The sequence below is a fragment of the Protopterus annectens genome, chromosome 3.part0, assembly GCF_019279795.1.
Source record: "Protopterus annectens isolate FY-2018-M chromosome 3.part0, PAN1.0, whole genome shotgun sequence".
NCBI classification, from domain to species: Eukaryota; Metazoa; Chordata; order Ceratodontiformes; family Protopteridae; genus Protopterus; species Protopterus annectens.
In genome coordinates, this window is record NC_056731.1 from 488364999 (window position 1) to 488391257 (window position 26259).

At 39.2% G+C, this 26259-nt stretch overlaps 1 protein-coding gene across 1 annotated transcript in view; it reads left to right on the plus strand.

Annotated features, from left to right (window-relative positions):
• Positions 1-26259, plus strand: part of PKD1L1 (polycystin 1 like 1, transient receptor potential channel interacting) — a 1345235-nt gene that overhangs the window by 898781 nt on the left and 420195 nt on the right. Inside the window, exons 35-39 of the mRNA XM_044065604.1 lie at positions 371-490; positions 581-650; positions 5993-6096; positions 7261-7450; positions 16578-16716. Of these exons, the coding sequence (XP_043921539.1) occupies positions 371-490; positions 581-650; positions 5993-6096; positions 7261-7450; positions 16578-16716 (623 nt within the window). The remainder of the gene's footprint in view (positions 1-370; positions 491-580; positions 651-5992; positions 6097-7260; positions 7451-16577; positions 16717-26259) is intronic.

Genomic DNA, 26259 nt, shown 5'->3' on the forward strand with positions numbered 1-26259 from the left:
CTTTCTGACAAGGGGGCGGGGAGATTCAGAGAGTTCGAACATTCAGCTGTGGAGCAGTAGCTTTAAGTACTCTGTATAACCTAGATATGTCTTCACATAGCGTGCTGAGTGTTAAGTACAAATGTGCCAGCATGCAGCAGTTCTCACTTTTGTCAGTCAACATGTTTCACAACAGAGCCCAACAGGAACATAATTATTTCACTCACAACTACTGAACTTTAGTTTAGGGTACTGGAAACCCTGGAATATTTAGAATGCTTATAATTGTAAGCTTTGTATATACCCTAGCAACCTAGCAGAGTTTAATCCTTGGTGATAGTAAGTGAAATTCTACAATGACTGAGTAACACTTGCTTAATTCTTGTTGCAGTACACAGCTGAACTTGGTCTGATCGATGTCTCTGGTGTCTCCCTGGTAACCGGTATAGTCTCAGCACTGGGAGTGCTGCCTATCTCGTTGCTGATATCTGTCCTATTTCGCTTCATCAGGGTAAGACTTTGTCACTGACACTCATCCATGTGTTATTACATTTGCCCTTTAAGATTACTGCATGTTGTCATAACGATTGTCTTTATTTAGAGAAACAGAATGCAGTCTACAGAAGAGACATACAACACTACAAGAGGATCTGACATTTATTCACTTGAAGGTATTATAACTTTTATCATTACATTTCTGCAAATAATTTCTACAGGTAATTTAGCATACCAACAGTAAAAAATAAAAAGGCAGTAGACTATCTTCATTTGGATTTCTTATATGATACAGGATTTCATATGCTATATATGGAGAGGTTACCCCCCCCCCCCCCGTACACTGTACTCTTGTATACAAGTACACTTGTACTTTCAGACCCAAAGAGTTCCTGTTATTACAAGTTCAAATTAGTAACTCCTAAACAAAGAGAACATGAAAATAGTTGCACACTGCCATACACTGTGCAATCTATGCTGTACAAATTCGTTTAAGGGCGGAACATTTTGTACATTATGAGAACTAGTCTACCCTACCTTCAAATACACAAAATAAAATGAAGGGTGTAGGTAAGTCACCAGTGAAGATAACGGTACATGTAGTGACAAAGGCTTGTTACACAAGCTATCCAAATAAAGGCTAAAAATGTAGTCATTGTATCGCAAGAGGTGTATGTTCAATTTGTATTTTACATGTATGTCATAGGGAAAAGATCAGTTATGTTTGCTATACAAATTAAAACTTTCAACATACTCTCCAGGGAGGCTGGTATACAGTTTTAGTAATCCTAGCTGTTAATCAGACCACTGTGTATAAAACATTGGCAATAGAAGTTGTTGTGAAAGTTATGCTATTAATTGTTTTATATTATTTTATAGTTTATTTATTATAACTTTTCTATTTTCTCAGTGGTACTTTTTATCTGGTTTAGACTTAAAATTGCCTTTTTAGTCTGGCTGTCTTCAAATGTTTGGCATCCATTCTTGGGTTATGCCTTTTTACTGTTTTGGTTTATATTGTGCTTGAGTACAGTAAAAGTCCTAAGGTTGCCAGAATTGAATCCATTACTGATTTATTACTACCTTCATGTCAAAGAATCTTAAAAGCAGACCCTAAATGAGCAGAAGTTAAATTTAAAATTACTTCAGAACATATTAATTCATCAATTGCTGTCACTTCCACCAAGTCCAGTTCACAAGACATTCTGCAGAAAAGTGTTACATTCCCCATTTTCATACATTTTATTTTAACATCGCATAACTTCCTACTTTAGCACAATGTTATATTGTGACATAGGCATTCCATTAGATGCCAGCAGTATGGATCTCATTGTAACACTGTAACATATATACAGCTTCTTTGGTGAAAACTACATCTTGGCAGTTTGCGCCAGACAGATTGTTTCCTCAAATGCTATGCAACTTTATTTTGCAGTTTTGCTTTGTGTTGTTTGAATAAATTGCTAGCTGTGATGTAATTAGTTTTTGACAGTTGATTCAATGTACATTTATTGAAATTCATGCATTCAATACGTATCCATTACATAAAATTTGTAAATAGTACTTATTTGTTTTTATTTATTTATCCTTTGTTAACCAGGTTACTCCCACTAGGCTAGTAGGCACTTTTCAGGGGAGACTCAAAGTGATATTTGCACTACTAGGGGAATGAGCTTCTGTTATTCTTTTTGATAGGAGCTGTGGGATGTTTTACATCTACCTGAGCTACCACCATCTCAAGCAGATGGGACGTCGGTTTAACACTAAATCCGAAGGATGACACACTTAGGAGTGCAGCACCCCTTCCCATTGGGAGAGGTGAGCTGCTTATGTCACTTCATTCCTTTTCTCTCCATCTCAGCAGGGTCATCATCATGGGCCATTTATACCTCCATGGTCTGGATACAGCAAGCTCATGTGGAAAAACGGATTGTTTTATAAATCTTGAGGCTGCTTGACCTTGTAGTGTTAATATTTAGGCAAGACTGTGTGGAATGCATGTTTGCCCACACTGAGGGTAGTAGAACTCATTAATAATGTAATGCTGTTATTTACTAACTCATCAGAATGGTGAACAGTTAATTCAGTTTGGTATTTCAGTTTCTATAAAAGGTTAGTATGATTACTTTCAGGAATTATTCATTTAACCCTTGCATTTTGTATTGCTGGGTCAATGAGTTTGTTAATGTTACTTAAAACTAAAATACAGATAATATTATGCACCATCTTTTTATATCCCCTTCTCAAACAAAAAAATGTAGCAAACCAAACTTTGCAATTTTGAGACCCAGTCTTTGGAAACTGTCACCCATATATAAGTGATTCATCTAGTCTCCCATAGTTCAAGAATAGTCTCAAACAGCAATTAAAATAAGCAGAATGTCACAGTTTTAATAACACTGCAATATTTCAGATACCTCCAAAAGGACAGACATACCATCCAAAGAATTAATGGCAGATTGATATTATAGTGTATCTTCAACAACACCTCCCTCACTCACCCATCTTCCCTTAACTCCAGTAAATACCTTGGTACAACATCTCTGCATGGTATATCTGAAACTAAAGTGCCTCCAGCTATCACACAAGAGCAGGTCCTAAAAGCGCTATCAAAAGCTAAAACAAACTTCAGCCTGAAATCTCCCTGGATGGATCTTAAACTGCATGAAGCACAATTTAGCTACCCCTTAACAACACTGTTCAACCTCATCATTCATACACATTTTGTGCCAAGTAAGTAGACAACAGCTATAGTTATTCCCCCTGTAAATGTGAGGAACTTCCATAGCCCCAGGCAGTTACAGACCCATAAGTCTGACCAGCCTCAAATGCAAAGCCATAGAAAAACATATCATGGAGCTAATGAGTAAGGCCATGGTGAACTCCAAACCTCAAACCCTGGACCCATCTCAGTAAGGCCATGGTGAACTCCAAACCTCAAACCCTGGACCCATCTCAGTAAGGCCATGGTGAACCCCAAACCTCAAACCTGGACCCATCTCAGTAAGGCCATGGTGATCCTCAAACCTCAAACCCTGGACCCGAACCCCAAACCTCAAACCCTGGACCTATCTCAGTTATGGTGAACCCCAAACCTCAAACCCTGGACCCATTTCAGTTTGCATTTTTCCAAAGGGCATGCTTACTCAACCTGGCAGGCTTTTTTTTTTTTTTTTGAAAAGGTCACCAAAGCAATGGGTGAAGGTTAAACAGTTCACACTGCATACCTCAGCCTGACCAAACCTTTTGGCACAATACCCCACTCTGGTATGATAGAAAAGTTAAAAAAACTGATAATAAATCCCATGCATCACCAACTACCTCACAGATGGAATGCAGGATATAAAAATAGATGAAGCTACCTCCATAAAGAGACCAGTCACCAGGACAAGTAGTTTAAAAATGATGACAGTCATGTTGTGTTTATAAAAAATATGCTTTTATATTGAATATATGAGACTTACTTCTTCTTCTTTCGGCTTTTCTTCCCAGTTAGGGTCGCCACAGCGGATCACTTGTCCGCTCATGATTGGCAGTGGAGTTTTTACGGTGTCGAGTTGCCAGCCCAGTGCCCAACCCTCCACAGAAGGCACACACATGCACACACTCACACCTAGGGCCAGTTTAGAGTGTCCAATCCATCTACAGCATGTCTTTGGGATGTGGGAGGAAACCAGAGCACCCAGAGGAAACCCACGCGACCACAGGAAGAACATGCAGAAGGCACCCCAGCCAAGGATCGAACCAGAGAGCTGTGAGATGACAACGCTAACTGCTGCACCACCGTGGTCGCCCTAATATATGAGACTTACTAAAAATCATAAAAGTGATGTTACATGTATAAAGTAACATATGGTTTGAATTATTCTAAACTTTGTTTGAATTATTTGGATAATAGTTCATTTTACTTTGCAGCAGTTACTTGTTAAGTCAGCTGTACCAAAGAGTTGAAAAATATTTTTCATTGTATAGTAATAATTTCTGCAAGTACTAAGGTCCCTGCATCGCACTAAGTGGTGCTCCTCCCCCGACACACACACACACACACACACACACACACACACACACACACACACACACACACACACACACACACACACACACACACACACACGCACACACACACACACATGCTTAGGAAGGTAGTACCTCATGTTTCTGACTGCAAGACTAATCCAGCTACTATTCTGTGTCTCAGTTTCACTGGGACAGTGACAGTGGCCTGCCTCTACCAGTAGATTCTCCATACCTGCACCCAAAGGGAGGTGAACAAACAAAGCCACATTATTCCGAACTTCTCCTGCCATCTGCAGTAAGTGCCCAAGCTACTAGTCTATCTCATGTCACCTGCGTCATAGTCAGGCTTTATCCATCTATGCCAATGAAGTTAGCACATAGGCCTGATCATGCCATACATGTCATTGCCATATAAGTACTGATGACTACATGGAAATGTTCCAGTTAAGTATTCTGTAGGGATCGCTGTTTTAATGATCTAATAGTTCATTTAGATATACAGCACTGTGGATACTCATTACTTATTTTATCTGTAATGAATATTTACAGTGGTTTAATCTGTGTAGACTTTTAAGAAATCACCAAGTCTCTGAAGAAATTATTATTGAATTTAATTATTGTTGCTGGTGCTTTTGCCTCACTTTCAATGCTTCAGTGTTGCATAGAAAAATGTTCTGTTGCAAATTACCAATACATAGGCACAATGAAGACAAAAGGTAAGTTATGAATATTTTATGAATAAGACTTTTTTCTGTAACTCTGTTTGACCAGCTATGCACCCCAGTCAACAAACAAACATAAATAAATATGTACATCTCATAAAAGTGATAGGTAGTACCCCTGCTTGAAAGACTTCATTTAGTCAATTTGCATTTGCTGAATAAAGTTGAACTTACACAAGAACTGTAGGAATCTGAGAAAGTGCACACTTGTGAACATTCATGTACACCCATGTCATAGCATAGTGACTTCTGCGAAATAGTGCATTAAAAGAGCAATGCAATTGCTGTTACTATAAAGCTGAGAAAAATATATCAGATTTATAGTTACTTCCTTTGTTCTTATTATAGAAAAGGCGAACATCAGCAAGTGACCTTTTCTGTATTTTCTGTTTAATAATTAAAATCTGCACTATATAGTGGACTATCTGCAAACTTGAACAGCCTTGTTGAATTAATGACTGGTATAGTCAAGGCTTTCATAATGCACTTGTCAAGCCAAGTATCATATTTTTCACTTCCCTGTGCAAGGTTGCTAACATGCAAGAGCAGAAGTTATAATTTTTGGCACTCTGTACAAAAACATTCTCCTACCTGTGATCTAACAGGTTTCTCATTACTATGATATGCGGGAAGTGTATATATCCTACAGGCAGTGGTCATTACAACAGAAATGAAAATTCAGGTGCAAACATTTTACACCTAGGCATTGAAAAATGAAGTTCAGATGCAAGGACATTTTTAAAAAAGAGCAAAATTAAACTTTTTCCTGTGTGTTGCAGCTCATATGAATGTTTTACTAGCTGAAGACCCAACATTTCAGTCCTACCTGTCTTGGCATGACCTTCAGCAGTGGGCCAAGGAAGTATGGAAGAAGAAATATGAGGTATACAACTTGCTTGCTCTACTAATATCTTTAATATACTTTGCCACTGGCTTGAAAGAAATGTAGGGGTTTTCCCATTTTTGTTTTTTTCTAACCAACTCTAAGGCTGATCTGCGAAATTGGTAATAAAATATCACAACACTGGTATATTGGCATTTTTGTTATGGGCATGTAATGGAAGATTCAAGAGCAGAGTTTATCAAATTAGACCACAGTGAATTTCAGTGCAAGTACAATCTCTGCTTATTTATTCATTTTTATTGTATTTTATTTTATATATTTGTTGACCAGGATAGAACACTCACCAAGTGGACAATTTTCAGGCTCAGCCTGTGGTTCACAACCAAGAATCAAACTAAGCATTATAACAAGTAGGTTACACAATTATTACTTTGAAGCAACGAAGGACATGTTTAGCAGGGATATGAAGGACCGATGCCAACCAGGGTGTACATGTTGGAAAGCATCACCTTTTGATCACAGTATTAGCCCTTTTGTGATGTATTAAATATGAGGTTTCGTACTTTTTCTTTCATCACTCATCTCAAATTAGAGGTGCACTCTCTCCTGTCAAAGATGTCTATGCAAATCTGCAAACAGCATGCAGAACAAGCCTAAGCCAGCTACTACCATCTACTGATATTACTGGGTGTGCACTCAAGGTAGCGGTTGCAGATACTTCTCAGATTATGATGCTTTGAGAATTGCTGGAACAAATAAAGAAATGTTTTCGCTATATAAACCCTAGTCCAGTAGCCAGAGGTTCTCTGAAAGCATTTGTTTGACAGGATTAAGAACCTCATGTTGGCAGTTAATATACTCTACTCAAGCAGCCCTATCTCATAAGATATATATATATATATATATATATATATATATATATATATATATATATATATATATATATTTATAAATTATTAACATGTAAACTATGGGAAAACATAGCAACAGTACACTTGTTATCTATGTAGAATAGCACTTTTTATCTGTGTATTTAATTGTTAGCTGATGCTAATTATGCACTCTGCCATTGTAAAATTAGTTGGAATGGGCATAGAGGCTGCCAAGAGTCTAGCTTAGAAGCTGGCAATTGTATATGCTTGCCAGTTAAACTCCGGTCATTTAATTGCATACTCATAATCCTTAACTAAATATTTTTTTTAGCATGGGCTACCACCTTTACATACCCCTAGTCTTCACCTGGACAGTTACTCAGAGGGAAGTAAGAGAGGAAGCTCAAGGCCTACCGATGGAAGTAGCAGCGGCTTTGAAGACTGTAGCTCAGAAAGCAATAGCAAATCTGTTCCAAGGAACTGCAAAAGAAATGTGGGCCTCCGATCAGACTTCACAACAGGTAAAACCACACTCGGAATTACTCAGCAATTATGTTTATTCATTAGGCCCAAGATTTCTTACTTTATCCAGCAAGTTTTATGTTCTAGTATTGGGTGTACTTGAACCTGTGACCTGTGGGAGCTGAACATAGAAAAATGAACAGAACTTCATTAATTAAATATATTTGGAAATATACTTTAACTTTTTACTCTTACTGGAGATGCATAGCTGTGCTTTTTTCACATCTGTTCAGATTTTTATATTGACTGCTTATACTATTCTGGCACGTGGCTAAAAGTTTGAATTGGATTAGCACACTTAGCTGTTCACCAACCAATTATGTAGATAAGTAAAATAAAATATAAGAAATCAGGATAATTTTTCATTGTTATAAAAGACACAAAAGAGCAAAGAAAATGTAATAAAAGGAGAATTTGTGTGAGCTCTTAAGCTAGAATTGATTGAATGGTTCAAAAAAAAAAAGAGAGAGAAACTGTGGAGGTGTGGATGTGGACATGATTGCAGGAGAACAGCTGCCATGCTCCTACAAACACAGTGAAACAAAAATTCACCAATTGTTCTGTTACTTACTGTGATATCCCCACGCTGGGCCTGAATCCTCACCAGTGACACTGGAGAGGGATGTTCACTTGGAATACAATTAGATACACTCATTATTTCCAGATGCAGACCTCTCTGCATCAAGCACAATTTCCCTTAAGAGCACACAGGGCATACACTGAGCCCGGGGTCTGGGTGCCTTTATCTGTCTCCCTCCAGGTCTCCAGAAATACTCCCCACTGGCACAGCTGTAGGGCTAGGTTCTCAGCCAAGTGTCCAAGCCAAGTTCTCCAGCACCATCTCTGTGAAACCAGCGCTTCATGTCCCTGCTCCAAGTAGGTGACACACACACTCTTTGAGATGTAATTTACACATACAGACACACACACACACACACACACACACACACACACACACACACACACACACACACACACACACACACACCTGGGAAAGGCTGGCACAGATTTACTAGCTATGCCACCTTCTGTCCAGACTATAAGGCAGTTTCACTGCCAACAGTCAGTTTCTATAAGGCTCTTAAAAGGGTATCCAATTATACTGAGTAAACTTAATATTAATACAAATGGTAATGTTGACCAAACAGCAAGGCTTTCAGGGGTGGCCAGAGTTATCACCAAAAAAATATGCAAATACTCTCAAAACTTAAATATTTTTCTAAAAGGACCAGCCACAATGAGAAGTTTAAATATATTTAATAATAAAAGAACACGAGAATACTAAATATCTATTTACAGTAAACACCAGAGTTTCAGTCACAGGAAATATTAAAAATAATGGGTCTATATTATATTCTCGAAAGCCGACAATATCGAAGCTGATATTGTCGACACGAGAATAGTGAAAGCTGAGAACATCGAACATGTAAACGGATATCTCCATAAGGGGAGACTTCCATTTACTGCAACGTAGTGCGGTCTCACAGTTGGTATATTTAAGTAGCAGGGTGTGTGGGGGATTGCCCCCCTGCTTAAACCCGTTAGGGTACTTTTTTCTTTTTTTTTTTTGTTGTTTTTATAAATTCGATATTTGAAGACATCGACCATATGGTGTCGACCATATGGTGTTCGATGTTTTCAACCGTCGATCCTATAATATAGACCCAAAAATAACACAGTTGGAAAGTTTTACACAGTTATAGAAAAAAACAGTATAGTCACACTATATTCCTGATTGACTAAAATAATTACTGTTCCTGCTTACTAAATACAGCAAGGCAAGATGGGTGAGTGGTCCTTGTTATCAGATCCAAGACAGAATACAGAATGCTGCTGAGACTTTAGTCTCCTCTAATATTAAAACATTACTTCTGTACAGAATTACATCATAAACATCTGGTCATCTGACTCTGTTTCACATGCTATCACCAACATTAGAAGTTACCAGGTTTTATGACCTATGTGCTACAGTACACACAGATAAAGCATTGTTCAGATGTGGTGCAGCTGCTGGAAGTCGTAAAATTATAAAACCATTCCACTCTTCCTACAGGTGCTACAACCTATTCTCTAGCACAGACATTGCATCTCTGACTCCATTCATAACTGTGGGATAACATGTTTATGGCTTAACCCATAAAGTAATTTAATTTCAAGAATATTTTTTTAGTCAAGTAGATTAACCTCTTCTCTCCCAGTATATGCTGTTGCAATGTATACATTTAATTAGTTACAATAATGCATTTACATTTCTTTTCGCTCCAGCAGAAGACATGGTTGATACATTTTAGCATAAGCAAACCTCACCAATACATTTGCAGAACAAGCATCTGTGCAGATCAGTTTGATATACAAATGTCATATAATTATTTACAAAATTCCTGCTAGCTGTGCTGGCATGTGTTACACATCCACTACCCCACTTGTCCTGGCATGTCTGGCAGTACAGCCTGTCATCACACTTACATTAGAGTCAGCTAACAGGTAAGGACTTTTGTTATTTGTCCTATGTTTCCCTTATGAGGAACTTACATCTATTGTAGCATGGCATAATGGTATAGTGGTTTCCATTGCTGCTTCACAGTCCCTATTTCCACTGGGTGCTCCCTTTGATTGTTTTTCCCCTATATCCCAGAAATGTACAGAAGATTCAAAACATTGCCATTTCATCTATAATACATATGCAAACCAGGTGATTTTATATGTGTCTCTGTATCCTGAGATGGGCTGGCACTCCATTAGTGATAAGCATCTATGCCTTGCACCTACTAGTCAGGACAGGCTGTGGCTGGTCTGTGACAAAGCATTGAATTAAGTGGGTGTATGGAGAACAAGAGCATAAATCTATGATAGCTAATTATTTATTTGACCAGTTATTATAACATTTTCTTCTTCAGAAAGGCAAGTGAGGAGCTTTAAAATGAAGAGTCTTAGGTAGTGGGCATTAAAATGTTGAAAGCTGATTACTGTAAAACATTAGAAACTATCATAAACATTATAAATACATTTTTACTTATATTTGTCCCCTCCCTTTTTTGTAGTTCTGTCCAACAACTGACTAGAGTAGATAATGACATTCTAGCATAACCAGAAATTCATCTTGCCAGTAAGGTGTCTTACTGCCTTGGCACCGTTGTGGCAAGATGTGTTGAGTAAGTGGATTGTCATCTTCTGACTAGGTTACTGACTAGTTTAATTTCAAATCTTCTGACAAATCAGAACATGTAGTGAATGCATCTCTTTGTGTATTTGCATCTGCACATAGAATCCCAACATTCTGTCAGGCTGATGAAGTCACCTTTTGATATAATCCATTGCTTGTATCAGGGTGTGGCTGTGTGCCAGGGCATGCAGCGCTTTCCCCACTCCAACTAAGCATGTTATCTTCATGCATCATTTAATCCTCACCCCTTTCTCCCCCCAGAGATGTAACACACACACACACACACACACACACACACACACACACACACACATTCAAATAGATATAAATTAACACAAATACATATACACACATTCTGGTGAAAATGGCATACTGTGAAATCTTTTTTTTTTCTTTACTCGTCTGCAAATATAGAAATCCATGCTTGTTAGCCATATAAAATTAAAATAAAAAAATTATTCCATCATTCATCCGATCTTTTATGTGGAAGTTACCTGAACTTTTCTTAATAGTACTTGGAAAAAAAGCAGAATAGAGAGCAGTAGAAAATGTGTGGCAATGATTCAGCAGTGTAGCTCTCAACTGTCCAGATTTTAACGGAATGCCCAGATTTTTGCTTATATTTTTGGCCTGTTTCTCATAAAATTTGTGGTTTTCTGGCAAATCACTGAAGACCGAAGTCACTAGATAATGATTTAGATTTAAAGTTTAGATTTCATAATTTTCAGAAAGTGCATACTAACACAAATCCTGTCATTCTAGCAACTTACATGTTTATAAGAGCAATATTTAAAATCTGTCCCCATTTTTGGGTCTTTGTCAGCCATTATTGTATGCCTTGCCCATATTTCCTGTGCTAAGAGGTTGAGAAGTATGTTTAACATACTATTTATTACCTTTTTTATTTGTGCTTACTTAATTGTGTTTACTGTAAAGTGCTGTGGCTAAACAATTTAATATCTTTGACTTCAGCTTTATTGTGAAGAAATATTGAAACATTTTGTTACTTTGTCACTGGATAGCAATACAGCAAAATCTATTTCAAATATGCTTGAACATGATATAATTACACATTAAAATTGCACTGTCAAAGGCAAGGCTGACAAATAAGTAATTGGACTAAATAAACTGTTATACTTTTGTATCAGCATTCAGTGTACCTCAGGGTGAAGGTTGTAAGGATTCTTCCCACTTCCCTTCCTGTCTATAGGTCATTTGGCTGTGTTTAGTGGCAGTGTCACTTGGAGCATATAACCTGTGACCCTGTACAAGTTGTTTGTCTTCCTCATCTTTCCAATTTGCTGTGAAAAATGGACATCTACTATGAAAAATCCTCTCTGATTTGACTGTAAGTTACTTTAAAGAATATCTTATACTTAGCAATTACCTGGTAAACCCACAGGGGTTAAAATGATTACCAAGAAGGTCAATATTTTATTAAACAGAAACTAATGCATGTTGTAAGAAGTTCAACTAATAGTAAATTGCAATCTGACATATGGAACATATAAGAGCATTTTTAAACTATTTTAGTAACATTTATAGCTCAACACTAGAAAATACAAATGGACAATTGGATGCTTTTCTTAATATAATAAACAGCTAACAGCAGAGTATATTAAACAATTAAATAAAATGTTAGAAATTTAAGAGCTGCTCAAACATATCAATAATTTAATTATAAACCATAGACTGAGATGAAGATCTTCTAGATTTGAGTTACTTAAAAAATTGTATTGGTAATAAATGGAATTGAATTTTAATTCCATCTTTAGTTCATAAAGATCAGGCAGAATTTATGATAAAAGGAAAAACACAAGGCAAAAATAAACAAATAGAATACATTTAGACCATATATTTTCAATGGAGAAAATATAAACTGTAGAAGTTTAGATACTGAAAACTATGTGATTGTGTAGAGTGGTCATACTTTTTTCTAGTTCTGCAGGAATTTGACTTCAGGTATATGTTATAAAAAAGCAAATATATGAATTCTTATATATTTAACAACATGGCAATGAAACAAAGATGTGCATTATCCTGAATATTATATCTGACAAAATTATATCACCAAAAGTTATGAATTTAATAGATATGTAAATCAAATTTTCTTTATTTATGGTATACCTTTAGCAATGTCAAATGTTAATGATCAGGTTTATTACCTTAATAATTCTTAAATGAAATTCTCTAAAACTAACTTAGTAATAAAAAAGCAAATACCCTAGTGATAAACCAAAATATACCCATGAATATTAAAAAAAATCAGTTATAATCGTGGCCAAAAAACAAAATATTTAAAAAGTATTTTAAAATGGTAATATTGGCTCTACAATAAAAAAAATGAAAACATCCTTTTTAATTTTAAGAAATTAATTTTTCTAGTTGGTACCAGCATGATGGTTGGGGGGGGGGGTGAAGCCTCCACTGTGGACCAGGCAACCTAAGTTCAATTAGTGTCTCATGAATCTGATGAGCCTGGTAGGAAGGGACTATTCCAAGGCAGGCAGGGCAGCCATCAAACTGTGGTGGAGGCTGGGGGGGTGGCATAATTGCCAGGTTGTGGAAATGTTGCTGCTGTAGGACCCATCCCTCTGAGGTAATTGCATCCTAAAAAACTATTGCTGCCACAGGCCCCATCCCTCTGAGGTAATTACATCGTCAAAAACTATGTTGTATCGTCCACTCAGCATACATACGTTTACATACCATCAGCATTCTCAAGAAATGGGCAAGGAAAATCCCCACTGCAAGGACTGGTATGATATCTGCTCATCAGGCCCATTCCACTTGGAGCTGCACAGAGGAAAGAACAAGGAGAACCTGCATGGAGGACTGGGATGCCGCCTGCATGTAGGGCTGTAGTGGAAAGGAGATCCATCTTTGCTGTGGGTCAAACTGGTGCACTGCCCCAGCATGGGAGCCTCTAGGGGTAGTACATAAAAGAGCATGAAATCAGCAGCAGCAGCACCGGAGCAGGTACATTCTTAACTTCCAACTGGACTTATTTTGCTTCAAAAGAAAATTCTTATGAAATGATGTTATTGCATACATTAATACATGTACATCAAAACAAATGTTTTACTTTCCCAAAAGTATTATAACTTAGATTAACAAAATAGTTTAATATTGTTGTGGCACTTGCTATACAAATATTCAAATAAGAATATAAGGTTAAAGAATTGTTGCATTTTTCAAATATAAATTATTGTATATTAATATCTACAGTTAATTAGTTGGAACTTTCTTGTGATAATAGCTGAAAGGCTATACATTGTAATTATTATAATAATAAAACATCACAATATATAACCTTTTAGGAAAACAGTAAATTGACAGGTGTGTGAGTGTATGCGCATGTGTGTGTGTGTGTGTGTGTGTGTGTGTGTGTGTGTGTGTGTGTGTGTGTGTGTGAGTCTGTGTGTATAAATGGATCTACTTCATTACAACAACAGCCCACTTCACCGAAACCCAAAACAACGAGACCACATCAACGAAACCCCACAACTACAAAACCACGAAACACCAACACAAACATCACAAACACACACATACACACACAACAACCCCAAAGTACCTAACACACAATACTACAAACTGTATGGGCAGGGGGGCAAGCCCCCCTTCTTTATTATCAAACTTCGAGATCGCACAAACAGACACACAAGGCACACTCACACCCACACATTACATTCCCAAACATACACCACACTCACAACACACACTTACACACACCACTACGCCTCAAACAGACACTTACACATACATACTTATGGGCATCGGAACACCAGAAGCACTAAACACAATCCTGTAATGTCGGGATTTTAAATTTCGCGCTTCTGGGGTTTCAATGTTCTAAAGTGTCGAACATCTGGTCCCGATCTTCCAGGTTTCTTTTATATGAACTTTTATTCATATGAAGGGAACCCGTATAAATACATATAACAATGTAACACACACACACAACACACACGCACACATACACCCCATATATATATATATATATATATATATATATATGTGTGTGTGTGTGTATATATATATATATATATATATATATATATATATATATATATATATATATACTGTATATATATATATAGATCTAAATTGTTTAAATGAAAGTACTTTTAAACGAATCTGACTTACCCGAGCTGATTTCTCCAAAATGGTATTTCAACAAATGCACAGACTGCCAAATTCCTTCCCCTGTGAAAGTAACCACTTGGCCACCATGGTGAACTGTGCCCTCTCTTTCATTTGGTGCAATCTCGAAGTTGCTATATTTAAGTGGGGGGAGTCCCCCCACATTGGTGGGCTTACTTTTGCTCCGTTTCTGTTACTTACTATACCACATTACCATCACCGACTTTCCACTGCAGGTAAGCAACCCCTCGGCCAGTCTAACAGTAAACTAGACCTACCTATGTGGAGGCCTTTGCCCCCCCCCCATCCCCCAACTAAATATACCATCTCCAAGATCGCACTGCTGTGGGGGTAAGGGGCAACGTTCAACATGGTGGCCGAGCGGTTACTCACCTGGAGTGGAATGTTGGTGTTCCTGTATGTTGGTGATATGCTGCTGTCAGCCTTTTTGTCTCTGCATTTTAAAAGTCGGGTAAGTGAAAGTTCAGTCTACTAATGTAGACCCATATATATATATATATATATATATATATATATATAGATATATATATATATATATATATATATATATATATATATATATATATATATATATATACTGTAACACTGCACAAACATGCAAGCACTTCATACACTTCTTTTAACTCGGATAGCCTCAGTAAATACGAAAAATATGTGCTTTGTGAAAAATGCAGTTGTTTCTTGCATTATTCATTTTATTTCAAGACTTTATTTCAAGCATTTTCCATAGTAATTTGAATATTTCTAGCAATGTTGGACATTTCAACTTCTTTTAACATCGTTTAGAATGTTCTGTATGCTTTGTTTCATATTTTGTGAATAAGAAATAGTTTGAGCAAGTTTAACATTAATAATTCATTTCTGACCTGTTTTGCGAATCATACATACTGCAAAGAGTTGTCCACTCCTCTATATTCCACCAACTGTAGCCAAATGCTTCTCAAAGTCAAAGTAAAGAAACTAGAGTTCTTTCTGGCCATTAGATGTGCCCCTTCTGACACCATGTTGCTCGTCCCCTGGTATATTGAAGACAAGCAGGTGGGGTAGGTCATTTAGGATGCTTTATTGTATAGAAACACATCAGGATGGAAAGCAGCATCAGTAAATATAAACAGTGCTTACATCTTAACAGCTTACTACAAAATGGCAGTCAGGCTTGCACATGCTCAGTATTTATACACTTGTACAAGCCCTTGGATAGCTTACACATACACACATTGATCTACAGTACATATAATATAATGACCCTGAGTTTCATCTGACTTTGCAGCACTGGCAAATAATTCATATGTGTGCATTGTGTCATTTGAAGATTGTCACCATGACAGAGTAACCCCCACAGTCATGTTATAATTCTCATTTAGTATATATGGATGTTTTCTTCAACACCAGTACTCTAATTCAAAATGAAGTATTACAGTCAGTGTGTCAGAACATGCAAAATTGGGTTAGTCCATTGGCAGACATAGCAATAAAGGCCATTGCAGAATTAGAGAAAAAATTGTCAGGGGGTGGCAGTTGGTTAGCAAACTGGAAGTTACTTATGCTAACATGGGTACAGTTTTTTAAACAGGTATGTTTTCTTACACACATGAGGTAGTAAATTTCAAGCAATAATTAAAAAGGGGGACATTTTATGCTGCATATTTAGGATTGTTCACACAGGTTCGTACATATGACATTGATGATGCTTATTTAACTACACTGTTCTGTGTAAAAGATTTATTCTGTGCGCATTATATGAACTTGAATCTACTTATAATCCTGAATGCCTTTTTCTTTTTTTTTTTTTGCAGAATCCAGCACCTTGTTTGAACAACACACTTCTCATGCTTGTAGTCTGTCTCTCCCTCCCTGGTGCATTTACCTTGCCTGGATCCTTAGCATGTGTTTTGCTCTGACATATGTTATCATAACAGGATATTTGGGGTTTAGGCAAGTAATACATAAATGATATTACTGTACAGTTTAAATAAATATAAAACAGTGGGTCACGTTATACATTGTTTTGATTTTTAATACTGATGTTGTAGAGAGCAGAAAGCAGTTAAAATACAGTTTGGTCTATTTAACTATGGTTTCTATCTCTCCCTCTGCTTCCTAGGCAGTCCTGACCTTCGGTATACGTATCCTACAAAACATGAAATATGACAAATGTCCTGATAATATAGGGATAAAATATTGTCTGCATTTTCTCATAACAGCACACAGTTGATCTATACTTTATCTGAAGCATAGAAACAATAGAAATGACATTTTGCATGCATGAATATTAATTTTGAAAATAAAATGATATGTATTCCCCAACTCTAGAACACATTTCCTTTACACTACAGGCATAGTAGTACCCTTACCACTTTCACAGTAAATGTAGGTATTGGAAAGAAGGCCTCAGATTCTCCCATGGTCTGTCTTGTATTTCCCTCTTTGAGGCTGGTGGGAGAAAGGGGTTTTGAAAAGGATTATTGGCTCTGTTTATAATGTCTGCACAAAGACAACTTATTTGGCACTAAGGCAGAAGAGGTCTTAAAAAAGATGGAAGAAAAAGCTAAATCAATGCAGACAGTTAAGGATTTCTTACAGGTCCAGCCACTCAGGTTCAGCAGGCATTGTCCCACTGGTCCTTTCCTGCTCCCATTAAGCCAGTCCAGCCCAGACCCCCGGGAACCAGACTCCCCAGGCAGCAGACACAGGGAATGCAGAGATATAAACAGTGTGCTACTTCCACTTAAAAACCAGGGAGTTCTAAGTCACCCCATTATGGTAAGAACTCACAATGACTCTCCTTCCCCACCCCCTCCCTCTGCCCACTTTCACTTACCCCTAGGAGGACATCTCTCCTTTCATGTAAGCACCTGGGCCACCATTACCAATGACCGTTGCGTTCTCAACATAGTGTCCCAGGGATAAAGATTTTCTTTCCACACCCTTCCTACCCCAGAAGGGTTCCCAGATCTAACTTCAAACCAGTGGGCAGAGGTGCAAAAGCAAGTCATTTCCCTGCTGTATATGAGGGCAGTAGAGCACGTTCCTGAAGAACAGAGAGGCCAAGGTTTCTACTCCAGACTTTTTCTGGCACCCAGAAAAGAGGGCACGTTCCTGCAGAACAGAGAGGCCAAGGTTTCTACTGCAGACTTTTTCTGGTACCCAGAAAAGAGGGCACCTGGCACCCCATCCTTGATCTATCCATTCTAAGCACCTTCCTGGTGACCCCAAAATTCAAAATGCTCACCCTCCAGCAGCAGCTACCCATGCTCTCCAAAGATGCTTGGCTAGCCACTCTAGATCTAAAAGAGGCCTACCTCCATATTCCTATCAGGGAATCATGTGGGAAATATCTCCATTTCAGGGCAGATCTCAGCATTTTCAGTTCTCTGCACTTCCCTTTGGCTTATCTACTGCTCCCAAAGTTTTCACAAAATGTCTGGCTCCGGCCATTGCCTTTTGCAGACAAAAGAATATCCACATTTACCCATACTTAGACAACTGCTTAATTCAGGCAGACAGCCAGGAAAAGCTGCTCAAGCATCTGGCCTTTGTAAAGTCTCTACTATCCTCCATAGGGTACACAGTCAATGAAAAGAAATCCAAACAGGTGCCCACCCACAGGATTATATTCCTGGGAGCAAGCCTGGCAAAATTTCCTGACAGCCTACTTCTCTCAACTAGCCACCAGATCCCAGGTTTCTGCAAGGAAGATCCTGCAAGCTCTAAAGTTCATGGCACCTTGCATACTACTCATTCCATATGCTAGACTGCCTATGAGGAAACTTCAATGGTACCTAAAAGGCCTTTGGTGTCAATACTCTCAAGCTCTGGAGACTGTTATACCCATGATACCTTGCCAAAGAAAAGATTTCTTTGGTGGACAACAGCATGCTCCCACAACAAAGGACTACCTTTCTCACCAGCCCCCACTACCCAGACCCTGACCACAGATGCATCAGACTATGCCTGGGATGCACACCTCGATGGCAGGTGCATACAGGGCCAATGGAGCCCACAGCAAATCCCCCTGCACATCAGCCAAAAAGAGATGATGGCTGTCCAGCACGCCTTGATAGCTCTCAAGCCCCTTCTCTCCCCAGGGGATCTCCTGATCAAAACAGACAACACCACTGTAATGTGGCATATCAACAAGCAGGGATGGACCCACTCCTACCCTCTATGCAGGCTGGCCATGACCCTTTGTCACACAGCTTCTGCCATGCAACTCCACCTGTTAGCACAATTCCTACCAGGTTCTCTCAAATCTCTGGCAGACCAATTAAGCAGAAATCTTCTGGACCCACGTGAGTGGCAGCTCAACAGAAAAACCTTCACCCTAATAACTCATAAATGGGGCACCCCGAAGGTTGACCTCTTTGCCTCCCACACCAACCATCAGCTCAGCAGATTTTTCACTAGGGAGCATCACTGCATGGCTTTGAAAGTGGATGCCCTGTCCTTCCTACCTCTCATCCCCAGGGTACTGCTCAAAATAAAGGAAGAAAAAACAAGGACAATTCTTGTAGCTCCAGGCTGGCCTTGCCAGCACTGATACCCCTTGCTGCACAGCCTGTCCCCACTGTCACCATGGCATCTTCTTCAGATTCCAAAAATCCTGGCCCAGAGGGAAGGGGGATTCATGCATCCCCAATTGCAGACACTCAATTTGGCAGCTTGGCTTATTCCCTAAGCCAGGATCAATCTGCCAACCTCATTAAATAGGTTCTAGATGTTATACATAAGGCCAGATGCCCTAGCACTAGAAAGTCTTATACTGACAAATGGAAAAGGTTCTGCACCTGGATTCAGGCTAAAGGAGCCAATACGGCACAGCTCTCCCTCCCTCTCATCCTGGATTACTTAGCTACTGACCTACTACACAGTGGCTGCTCTTTTTCCTCTATTAAAATTCATGCCTCTGCCCTCCCTGCTTATTTTCCCACTGAGACACCCCTTTTCTCACATCCCTTAATCAAACAGTTCCTAAGAGGGGCTAGCAACTTGAGGCCACCCAGAAGAGGACCAACCCCTTAACTTTGACTTGAAAAAGCTCACCCTGCCCCCCTTCAAACCAGCTTCTTCTGCAGAGCTAAAATTTCTCTCCTGGAAGACAGCTTTCCTTCTGGCCACCACTTCAGCCAGAAGAGTCTCCAAGCTGCAAGCACTCATGGTTGTGAAGCCCTTCATCATCTTCCATGCTGACAGGATATCCCTCAGGACTAACCCATCCTTCGTGCCCAAGGTGGTGTCCAGTGTGGCTCTCAACAAATCCATTCATTTGCCCACCTTTTTTCCTAATCCCCAGAACAAGGGGGAAAGGATCCTGCCCTCTCTAGATGTGCACAGACAGCTCAGATTCTATCCATACAGAACTAAATCCTTCAGAAAGTCTGATCAATTAATGGTTAGCTTTGCTACAGGGGCAGAAGGCAAAGCCATCTCCAAACAAACCATTTTCAAATGGATAGCACACTGCATCCATTTCTGCTACAAACAACACGGAAAGCTTCCCCCCAGGGGGGGGGGCAGTACTCACTCCACCAGAGCAGCCGCCACCTCTGCAGCTTTCCTCAGAGGAGTCCCCACCAGGGACATCCTGAAGGCTGCCACCTGGACATTTGTTCACACTTTTACCAGACTTTACCACCTGCCTCTCTTCTCCAAATCCAAGGCAAGGTTTGACTCTGTAGTCTTGCAGGGCATCCTAGCCAGCCCCTAGTTTTCTTGACTGCCTGCACCCATTTCCTCAGCTGTGGGAATCAACCCGAATGTGATGACTGCAACAGTGAAACACGAAGAACATAGTACAGTTGTGTACACTTACCATAAATGTAGATGTTCGAGTGTATTCACTGTTGCAGTCATGGTTTCCCTCCCTCCATCCCCCTTTCTTCTCTTTCCTTACAAGGGACATATTGGTATTTACTTTCTACTGGTGGGGTTCTTCCACCAGAACCTGGCTCCTACTTGGAGCTCCTGACAGGTTAGGGCAAGAAAACTGATGTAATGGCATCAGCTGCCTTACTTTATACTACTGACGACCTGACGTCAGTCCTGAAGCGACAGCAACCGACGCAGAAATACTAAGCCTCTGGTATTCGGGCCAGCCGAGGGCTACCCTAGCAAGGATGACCCAAATGTGATGACTGCAACAGTGAATACACTTGAACATCTACATTTATGGCAAGTGTACACAACTGTACTTTCTCATTGCCAGGGTGATGGTCATTCCAAACAGCTAATGGCCTGGCAGATCTGAAGGACAGAGGTCCTCAATGTTAAGGAATGAATGAGAAAAGTCCAGTTAGAGGAGACTTTATGGTCTTCAAGGAAGTGGGGAGAGAAGGATATAGAAAAGTATAGTATATTGGTCTAAAAGAGCAGATAGAGGAGGCAGATACTTCTCTTTTCTACAAGACCACCTTTCAAAGGCATATGTCTGTCATATTACTTATTCATAGAAATTCCCCATCATACAACCTAAGAACTTTATGTCCAAATGCTAAGCAGCGCAGACAGGTTGTTCTGAAATTTCATAAATTCTAGAATAAAGGCCATATATTATTAAGATAGTGAAAGGGAAAGTCCCTTCTTGCTGACAAAAACTACTCCTTTGTGATTAAAGGTCATCCACCCAGTTAAACTCCTCATCAAGATGGCTCAACCACTGACAACAGTTTGGAACAAGTAGGTAGAAAACCTGCTAGCCTGCCCCCAGAAGTCACTACTGAGACAACAATTTAGCAGTGCAGTCCCTTTGGCAAATATATTTGAACCCGGCCTTGTGATAATCCAGGCAGTATGGACACTATTCATGTACTGCGTAACACTTGTACATACCTTGTCTAAAACCTGTAAGTCTTCCAATGTAGCTAGGTATACCAGTTTACTTGGTGCATAAATAGTATGGCGATGTAAAGATTAACCGATGGGAAGAAGAGAACTACTTTAATTATTTTTGGGGTTTAAATTTGGTTGTAATGGCCATTTACCTAGGGGTTTTACATCCGAGTGAGTGACAAGTGAGCTTTTAAACATGGAATTCATAGATTAATGCTAAGCTTACAGCTGTCCACATGCTGCACACCTGCTGAACATCTTAGATGCATTACCTTTGTAGTGACAAGTGTAGACTAGTTTCCTCTGAACCGATCATTCGTACTACCAGCAAGCATAAATTTGCAGTTACCCATCAAATTGTCACTAATGGTTTAAATGTAGATGTTGAGGTATTTTGTTCGAAGTGTAAAGAGATAAGCCTTGCATCTCCAGTAGGCACGTGCAAGCAGCTGGCCCACCAAAGGCATGAATGTTAGACTGACTGAATGAATATTTTGTTCTGTCTGTTTCATTAAACTTTGTTACCTGATGTTTACGGTTTGAATATTATACCTTAGGGGTACATGTCACAATCATTTTTGATTAAATATAAAATTATTCCAGTTTTCCAAGAAGCTGAAGTAGCCAAGAGTGAGACAGCATTGATGGATAAGTGGTAAAGATGGCTGCCTGACAGCCCCATGGCTTGGGTTTTCATCCTGTCACTGTATATATGCAGTATGCATGTTCTTCTTGTGACTGCCTGGGTTTTCTCTGGGAAGTCTTCATTCCATCCAAAACACTTTGTTTGGTTGGCAGTAATAAGTTGTCCATATATTACATTTACCCTTGCCCCTTGTGGTCCAGGTTACAGTTGAAAAGGGACTATGGACAAACCACTTAGTGAGGTAACAAATGCTAAAATTATCAAATAAAAGAAGCATATTCGATGTATTGTGCAACAGTGAGACTTGCATGTTAAAGAGCCTATGCACAACTTCACAAAGAGGGTGTATTGTTGGTTATGTAAGATCTGGGTTACAAAAGCCTTAGCTGCCTTAAGATAGTATCCTTATGGGTTATGGGAAAATTTGTTTAACTAGCAGCGGCTTGAGTTACTTTTCTGGCTTGGACAATGATCTCACTGAATTTTTCTCCAAGTTTTACAAAGATTTTGGAAGGGTTGGAGTAGATGGATGAAGGGGCCACTCATATTCATTTAGGAGGAGATTCAGAGTGATTGTTACTCACTTTATATATGATGCTGCACTTAGAAAGACAATTAAAAGCATAAACATTGTTAAATAATATTAGTTCAATAAACACAAACAAAAGCCCAATGTGCGTCTGTGCAGCCAGAAAACACAAGAAGGCCCGATAAAGCTAGAAACAGGCTCATGTAGTGTCTTCAAGCTCAACATTGCACACCAGGAATGGCTGAAATGAATCACTGACTTCTAATAAATGACAATAAAAACTTTAATAGCTAGAATATACATAAAATAAATGGTAAAAATAAGGCTAAACCACTACATAAGCCTATTTCTAGATTTATCAAATTTTATTTCAATGTCAAGGCTGTTAAATCTGTGGAGAGGTTTGAGACTTGTCCGCATTTTCATTTCCGTAGCCCTGACCACCATGGAAAAGCTGCCTGAATGATATAGTTTGGTTCAAAAGATTTAGCTAGGTGTGTGAATTTTCTAAGAAGGATCACCTTATATTTAGTGGTCACAGTGCAGTCTAGTTAACTTTAATGCTTTACCAAAGACAGGAAGGTAAACTTGCATGAGGTGTGGACCCCTAAATTTCCAGTGATGGTGTTGCATTGAGTTTTCTAAAGAAGGGAACAATTTTCATGACCCCTATGATCTGGGGTAGTAAGTTAAACTGGCCTTCATTAAATAGTATAACATGTCTAAATCAATTATTAACCTGAAACAGATGAATATTTCCTTTATATGCAGATAAAACTGTACAGACAGTTGAAAAGGAGCAGCAGGTAGAAAGTTTTGGTGAATTATGCTCACTGGCTAAAACTGACCCCTGCACAAGCACTTGAACTTAGACTAGCCATCGTTTGTTGGAGGTAGATCAAGCTGTTAAACGTACCATAAAAGTTCAAGCTGTTAAATGTACCCCAAAAGTTATGTCACATGGGACAGATGATATCAAGGCTGACATCCTCCACATTTTATGTGGAGAGCTTGCCCTATATTTTGCTGTAGTTTTTAGACCAATTCAGGAGAAAATACCTATCACCCTTTCTCCACATCTCCTTCCAGTCCTACCTAAACCACAAAGATTTGACTAGGATCTGTCCTCTGCTTACCATCATCTCTCTTGTTCTCAGCTCCAGATGACCCATTCATTACACCTTGACAAGGAACCTGCATGGCTGGGGGGATAAAATCAGGTGTGCTGGGAGTGGGACTATGATTAACACAGAGGAACCAAGATTTTATTTATTTTTTTTTTTTACTTGTGCCCAATCTTTTCTACTTTGCATGCCTGGAACATGCTTAAAATGTCAGTGTGCAGTGGACTCAGTAACTGTTATCCATGCATCTGAGAGTGATGTAATCCAAATCCAGAATCCCTTGGAATCTGCACTTTCACTGCCAGCACAGCCTGCACCGGGGATTCAACCACAAAATATGCATGGACATGCACACTACCCACACCCTTCCCCAAGAAAGGTGAGCAGGACCCGCCCCTTCATTCCTTTCTCACCTAGTCTGGCCTTTCCAGTGCTATGGCATCTAATCAAACCTTAGGTACATAGGTCACAATTAGGCCTCTATCCTCCTATACTACAAAGATGGAACAGCTGACCATCAAAGTAAGGGAACCATGAAGTGCGTTCTCGAGTGAGGCTTCATTATCCATGGCTGGAACCTTGTTAACCACTGAATATAGAGGAGGGGTCAGATAGCCGCACCTTTTAATGAAAATGGTACTTACCCATAGCAAACTAGATGAGCACTCTTTAAGGAACCCTGCCACTGATGAGCAAAAAGACATTTACTGTCCTGCCTTGGAGAACTGCTGTGCAGAAATTCATATAGCACATGTTTTCAGTAAAGTCTCTCAGGTGGAAGAGTCTCTTACCCTCCTTTGCAAAAAAAAAAACAAAAACAGAGCCCTTTGCACTTCTCTGAAATAGGAACAGGCTGTACTTCCTCATCTAGAGTATTCGTGGGCTTTTTCTAAGAAATTTACGTAAATTGTCTGGTCTATTGAGTGCTGCTCTTTATTGTGACAGAACTAACAGCTCTTTGAAATGGGCTACATAGCCACATCTAGAGGCTTCCTGTTTGCAGAGATTGTTCTCTAAATTAAGTGAAATCGTAGAACTGACCTTCCTTGGCTGGTCCTATGAAATAATTAACAGTTCAACTAGTCAGATGCCAAATGTATAATTATAATAACTAGTGGATGCAGTATGTTTGATACTTAAGAGGTCTTCATTTTACAAGAGGCGTAGATGGCCTTGAATAACTTGGATGGATTTAGGGTGAAATACCACAGAGACTCGGGTTTCCTCTTTGGAGGCCAAGGAGTCTTTTTTCCAATGAGGACATCACCCTAGATGAGGCATCCAGTATGGCTTGTTTGACCACATCTTTAAAGGAGGAAGATGTAAACCATCATTTAGCCAATTTTCAGCGGTGGCACGGGGAGAAGCCCTCCAAACGCATTTTCTTTGGATATCCACAAAAGTCACAATCCTCAGATTGTTGTCGTAATCATAGCACCAGTGTCAGTGCAGTCTGAATTACTGTAGGACACATAAAAATGATTTGTAAAAACCTGAGGAAAAGATCTTTACTAAAAAGAACTTGGTCCTTGATTCAGGTAGGCCTGCCATATTCTGCAGTACATACGTCAAAAGTGAGAAATAGAATATGCATAGGTTAGACAAGTAATCCAGATCTGAAAACCCAGGTGATAGTAGACAAAAATCTCTTGCCACCACTATCCAGAGCATTACATTCTTTATCAGACAAGTTAAAAATAAGACATAGACACTGTGCTGGACTGAAGAGATCATACAGGATTCTGCTCTGAGATGCTTAGTATGAGTGTTACTCCAATTCTGGACACTTGCATGGGGTATCTGTTTAGTTGGGAGAAGAGAAGTCTGGTTTATAAGCTGCATGTATGGCATCCTTCAGCAAATGGCTTTATCAGAAAGTTGATGTAAGGTTTCTCATCCTTGTTGCCCAGATACTGGTTCAGACATTTTTTTAGAAGATAAAGGCTAAAGGCCAATCCGCAATGACCTTCATAATCTTGGACATCTCTACAAATGATGATTCATCAAGAAGTAGAGGTACAGGGTGCAGTCACATTGTCCTTGTTTACCTGAGTAGCAAAAGCCTGATTGTCTTCTGAGTCCCCTTCTCAGGAGCCAGAGGATGGCAGAAGATCCTTCTCTATCATTAGCTTGAGAAGAGTTGACTTAAGCTCACCTAGCGCATGAGACAAACATGAGTAAGTCAAGTGCTAGATGTCAGGTGATGGGTAGTAGTGCTGGGACTGTGGGGATGCATAGCAGAAGTGGCATTGTACCATGACTGACCTGCATGAGGCTATACACAGGTATTAACCTGTGCTCTCTATGATATTCTCAGAGGCACATGAAGATGAGTTCCATAGGATATCAAA